The sequence below is a fragment of the Lathyrus oleraceus genome, chromosome 7 (assembly GCF_024323335.1).
Source record: "Lathyrus oleraceus cultivar Zhongwan6 chromosome 7, CAAS_Psat_ZW6_1.0, whole genome shotgun sequence".
Lineage (NCBI taxonomy): Eukaryota > Viridiplantae > Streptophyta > Magnoliopsida > Fabales > Fabaceae > Lathyrus > Lathyrus oleraceus.
Genome location: NC_066585.1, coordinates 62,644,557 through 62,650,940, shown reverse-complemented (window position 1 = coordinate 62,650,940; position 6,384 = coordinate 62,644,557). Strand labels below are relative to the sequence as shown.

General features: G+C 32.8%; 1 protein-coding gene across 1 annotated transcript; it reads left to right on the top strand.

Annotated features, from left to right (window-relative positions):
* The first annotated feature begins 3,148 nt into the window (after nt 1–3,148).
* On the top strand, nt 3,149–4,020 carry LOC127105585 (probable CCR4-associated factor 1 homolog 11). The gene is made up of 2 exons (XM_051042780.1): nt 3,149–3,814; nt 3,856–4,020. Exons 1-2 carry the CDS (start codon nt 3,149–3,151, stop codon nt 4,018–4,020), a joined length of 831 nt encoding a protein of 276 aa, XP_050898737.1.
* Nucleotides 4,021–6,384: the final 2,364 nt, after the last annotated feature.

Below are 6,384 nucleotides of genomic sequence, written 5' to 3'. Positions count from 1 at the left end.
CATCATTCTATATCAAATGGACATTAAGAGTTCATTCTTGAATGGATACATTTATGAAGAAGTGTATGTACACCAACCCCCTGGTTTTGAAAGTTCTCAAAACCCAGATTTTGTTTTCAAACTTAAAAGGTCGTTATATGGTTTGAAACAAGCTCCCAGAGCTTGGTATGAAAGACTAAGTAACTTCCTTTTGGAAAATGATTTTACTAGAGGGAAAGTGGACACAACGCTCTTTTGCAAAACCTTTAAAAATGATATTCTAGTTATGAAAATTTATGTTGATGATATTATATTTAGTTATGTTAATGCTTCATTATGCAAAGAGTTTGCTAAGTTAATGCAGGATGAATTTGAAATGATTCTGATGAGAGAACTTAGGTTCTTTCTGAGGGATTCAAATTGATTAACGTTTAGAAGGAACACACATCCACAAAAGCAAGTATACAAGAGAACTTCTGAAGAAGTTTAACTTGTTAGAATGCAAGCAAGCAAAAACTACAATGCATCCTACATGCATTCTGGAGAAGGAAAAGGTAAATAGTAAGATAGACTAGAAGTTGTTCAGAGGAATGATAAGGTATCTCCTTTATCTAACTGCTTCTACACCTGATATTTTATTCAGAGTTTGTTTGTATGCTCGCTTCCCATCAGACCCTGGGGAGACTCACTTAACTATTGTCAAGAGAATCTTTAGGTATCTAAAATGTACTACTAATCTTGGTTTATTTTATAGAAAATCAAGTGAATACAAATTAGTAGGTTATTGTGACACTAACTATGCTGAAGACAGAATAAAAAGGAAAAGTACTTATAGATGTTGTCAATTTCTAGGAGACAATCTGATCTCGTGGTCTAGCAAGAGGCAGTCAGTAATTGTGCTTTTAACAGCCGAAGCTGAGTATATTGCAGCTTCTGGATGTAGCACTCTTATACTCTGGATGAAAAGTCAGATTGGAAGATTATCATATTTTTTAAAGTAACATTCCTATTCTCTGTGATAATACATCTTCTATTTGTTTATCCAAGAATCCTATCTTGAATTCTAGGACTAAACATATCGAGATTAAATATCATTTTTTACGTGACTATGTTCAGAAGGGTATTTTCCATTTAAAATTTGTTTATACAAACCATCAATGGGTTGATATCTTTACAAAACCCCTTGCTGAGGATTGATTCGTTTTCATTCTGAAAAATATATATATGGAGTCTTGTCCAGAATGAAAACATGTTATCAGAATGTTAAGCTTCCAGAACTCTTGATTAGGTTTTGAGAATTCATTATTGTTTGATTGTGAAACATGAGCTTTGTGAAGTGAGGAAGTTTCATGAATCATAAAGGTTCTGATCAGAAGTAATCTTATCGATGTGTCTTCTTAATTCTGAACAGTCATTCCATTTAATGGTTTTTATTTCGTTTGATATCATGTGGTTCATAGTAGTGACATAAAACAATTATTCACCCACAATAACCTCTTTTATGCATGACTTCAATCTTCTTAAAGCCTTCAACGTCAACACCCATCCTCCTCGTTCACATTTGATCAAGGAGGTCTTTTGGCAACCTCCAACTATTGATTGACTTAAATGCAATTGTGACGGAGCTTGCACTCGTGACTCTTCTAGCTCTGCTTGTAGTGGGATATTCTAAGACAACAATGCAGACTTCATCTTTGCATTCTCTAAACACTTTCCTTGCAATTCTTCCATTCATATTGAACTTATTACAACAATTAGAGCAATTGATATTGTTAGAAAGAAATGTTGAACAAAGCTTTGGATTAAAGTTTAATCCATCTTAATATTTCAAGTCATCTCAAAACTAACCATGGTGCCTTGGCAGTTAAGAAAGCATTGAAATGCTTACATATGAACTATTATAAATATTATATTTTCTTATCTCACATTTATATATGAGGAATAGTTCTGCGTATTATTTTCTAATATAGATCTCATGTCTAATTCTCTAATTTTTTTTATTCATCCCTTTAGAGATAAAAATAAAAAAGTAAATTTGTAAGAAAAATAATTTTTGTTTGCCTTTTTAAATTCGCCTTCTTTTGAATGGATATTGATTATATTTTTCTTTCTATATATATACCGACCTTAGTTTTAAAAAAATACTTTTTTATTTCATATTAAATGTCATTATTTTGCACAATTAAATAAATATAAATAATATTAATTTTATTGATTTATATTAATTAAACTATTAATATATTCTTATTATAATAACGAATAGTACAAATGAATTATTATTAGTGACAACTTAAGAGAAATACCAATTGTATAAAAGGAGAGATTCACAATTAAAGTTACAATAAAATAACACAAAACAAAAGTTACAAGAAAAACTTAAAAGTGATAATGTTTTTATTAAATAACTTTTTGAGTAAAATTGTTTATTTTTTTCAATAGAATTTAAGTATTCCATTCATAGAATTTGTTTACTTTTTGATTAAAAAGAAAATTTAATAACTATATTCAGTTCATAAATTTGAGATATACTTGGTAGGAGATAATTGAAGCCATCAAAGTTTCCATTGAAATTGAAAAAAAAAATTGTTTGCCTTTTTAAATGGGTATTAATTTAGTCTCCTAATTTTTGTGTGCATATTTTTCTTTCTATATATAAGAATCTTATTTTAAAAAATATTTTTTTATCTCATACTAATTGTCATTATTTTACACAGTTAAATAAACATAAACAATGTTAATTTTATTGATCTATAATTTTAAAATGTTTATAAAAATATTCAATCAAATCCTACGAAATATATAATTATTAAAAACTAACCTAATAAAAATAGTATGATTAAATAATTTAGTTGGATACATTTATACCAATATTTTAAATATTTCATTCATAGAATTTATTTACTTTTTGATTGAAAAGAAAATTTAATAACTATATTGAGATAGACTTGGTATTTGAAGCGGTCAAAGTTTCCACTGAAAACTGAAACTTGACTTTCGCACTTTGCATTTTCTAAATCTCTTCCTTATTTATCGTTTACTTTTAAAGCTATAAAACAACCAAATCTCTTGTCATAACATAACATCACACACAATCCTAGTATTTGCAGAGTGTTCTCTCTCATTCTTTGTTTCAATTCAACTTCAAAATCAATTCTTCAAGAAACTCAACATGAGCATGTTGAAGGAAGTCATTATCCGTGAAGTTTGGGCATACAATTTAGAGAATGAATTCAATCTCATCCTTCAAGCTATCTATGAACATCATGTAATCATTTCAATGGATACAGAATTTCCCAGCGTAATTCATTCCCCAAAAATTGACTATCGTCATCTTCTACCCTCTGATCACTACAGTTATTTGAAAGCCAATATTGATGATCTTAAACTCATTCAAGTTGGACTCACACTTTCGGATTCTGAGGGAAACCTTCCTGACTTTGGAACCAATAACAGTTACATCTGGGAGTTTAATTTCTGTGATTTTGACGTCAATCATGATCCCTGTAATCAAGATTCCATTGATATGCTCCGCCGTCAAGGGATCAATTTTGAGCGCAATTTATTTCACGGTGTGGATTCAAAGCATTTTGCTGATCTAATGTTCTCGTCGATACTTGTTTATAACGAATACGTTACTTGGGTCACCTTTAGTAGCGCTTATGATTTTGGATATTTGGTGAAGATCCTGACAGGAAAGAATTTACCAAACCAGTTAGAGGATTTTTTGAAAATAGTTGAAATATTGTTTGGAAAAAGTGTTTATGACATGAAATATATGATGAAGTTCTGCAACTCTCTTTATGGTGGTCTCGAGCGGGTAGCTACTACGCTTAATGTGTGTCGAGAAGTTGGAAATGCTTAATGTGTGTCGGGAAGTTGGAAATTCTTAATGTGTGTCGGGAAGTTGGAAATGCTCATCAAGCCGCATTGGATAGTTTGTTGACGTGGCATGTATTCGACAAAATGATAAAGACTTATTTTAAGCATGATGAAGCTCCCAAGCATGCGGGAGTGCTGTTTGGATTAGAAATTGCAGCTTAGTAAATAGATTATAAAAAAATTGTAATGAAAATTCAAATATATAAAATATTCAGTTTTTTTAATATATAATTTCATTATCTAATTTCTATTTATGTCTTTATTTTGGTGGGAGTGTATTTCTATAACAGAGATGCAGCAATATATATGTTGGAAATTGTTTTGCAATATTAGTTCCAAAATGACAAAAGAGTTAAATAGCATTTAATGCTTTGCTTTAAGTCCCACATAGAAAGTGGAGACATCCTTTAAAGCATTTATAAATGCTTTGGAACTTTAACTCACCAAAGGAACAAAGAGAATAAGGTGCCACATGGACATGTGGTGGTCCCAAGCATTATGCCACTTGACACAACCAATGGACCCTCGCCGGTGTTGCCACCGGCGACACCGGCTCCGGCTCCGGGACACGGACCGGGACCGTGGGCGTAGAGGCGCTAGTGGCGGCTTGTAGGCGGCACTTGAGCACTTGCGTTTTTATTAGTGCTCAGAATTTTAGTTATTGTTTTGTTTGAATTTTGAATTCAATTTTCATATCTTTTCATGAAATAGTGTCATATATGAAACATTGTGTTTTATGGTGAAATGGTGTTGTTTCATCAAAGGTCGCAAACTTTTGAAACAACATCCATATCTCCTATAAATATATGATTCTATTCAGAAAAATAACACAAGAACTAAAAACGTATTTCTCTTCCAAATTCCAGAAAAACCTTCCTTGCATTTCGGGTTCTTCACTTGTCTTGTGCAGACTCGAAATTAAGACTGATATTATCCTGAGTGTTCTTGCATTTTCCAACTCTAAGACATAATAAAAGAGTGCTTGAAATACTTTTAAGGAAAGTGATTCTCAATCACGATTCAGTCCTGGATCCATTTAATTTTACCGAATTTTATAACAATCTTAACAGTATTAGTAACATAATGGCTTCAGACGCTGCTGTTTCAAGCATCAAAGTGATGAACCAGGATCTTGTCAAGTTAGACCGATTTGATGGAACAAATTACACAAGATGGCAAGACAAGATGACATTCCTATTGACTGCCCTGAAGGTTCACTATGTTCTTGATCCCGACCTATAACCAATACCTGAACCAACAGAAAATGATTCGGAAGAACTCAAGAAGGAGTGCAAGAAACGCAAGGAGGACGAACTGCTTTGCCGTGGACACATTCTGAATACTTTATCTGATCGTCTCTACGACCTCTACACAGACAATCCATCGGCAACAGAAATATGGAAGGCACTAGAATTCAAGTTCAAGCCTGAAGAGGAAGGTACGAAGAAGTTCTTAATATCTAAATATTTCGATTTTAAATTCTTAGATTCTAAGCCCATTCTTCCCCAAGTGCATGAATTGCAAGTTCTGGTCAATAAAATAAAGGCAGTAAAAATAGACATCCCTGAGACCTTCCAAGTCGGTGCAATTATTGCAAAATTACCACCTTCATGGAAAGGCTACCGAAAGAAATTGTTGCACAGTTCCGAGGACTTCTCCTTGGAGAAAATTCAGAAACATCTTCGAATCAAGGAAGAATCGAAGGAGAGGGAGAAATCAGAACCCCCTACTCATTTCAAAACAAACGCTGTGACCAACAAGGGAAAGAAGAGACATGATGGCATGAAGAGTCATCTTGGACCAAAGAAAGAACATAACAAGTTCAAGAACTCTGGCGGTCATAAAGGTCCAAAGAACGGATGTTTCGTATGCGGTAAACCTGGACACTATGCTCGAGATTGTAGACAAAATAAAGCAAAAAATGAGATTAATGCAATTCGATCAGATGATGACATAATTGCTACAGTGAGCGAAATTATGGCAATCAAAGGAAAAGTTCAAGGTTGGTGGTATGACACTTGTGCTACGGTGCATGTTACTTATGACAAGGCTGCATTCAAAACCTATTCTGAAGCAATTGATGGACAAGAGGTACAAATGGGAAATGAAGTCCGCTCTAAAGTTGTTGGAACCGGTTCGGTCGAACTTAACTTCACTTCTGGAAAGAAAGTTACACTTGTAAATGTGCTTCATGTTCCAGACATGAATAGGAATCTTGTTAGTGGGGATTTATTGGGAAAACCGGGTATTAAATCTGTATATGAATCGGGCAAACTTATTTTGACCCGTAATGGTGTATTCGTTGGAAAAGGATATTCCGCAGAGGGAATGATCAAACTATGTACTAATGATAATATTATTAATGAAATTTCTAATTCCGCTTACATGCTTGATTCCGTTTCTTTATGGCATAATAGATTAGCACATTGTGGTATTAGTTCTATGAAGAGACTAATTAAATCTGGACTAATCTCATGTAATATAAAGGATTTCAAAAAATGTGAATTATGTGTTGAATCAAAAATG

Excerpts from the sequence above, each read along its gene's own strand:
- LOC127105585 (XM_051042780.1), top strand. The coding sequence starts at position 3,149 with ATGAGCATGTTGAAGGAAGTCATTATCCGTGAAGTTTGGGCATACAAT. Across the intron at positions 3,815-3,855 it reads GGGTAGCTACTACGCTTAAT|TTGGAAATTCTTAATGTGTG; the intron begins GTGTGTCGAGAA and ends TGTGTCGGGAAG.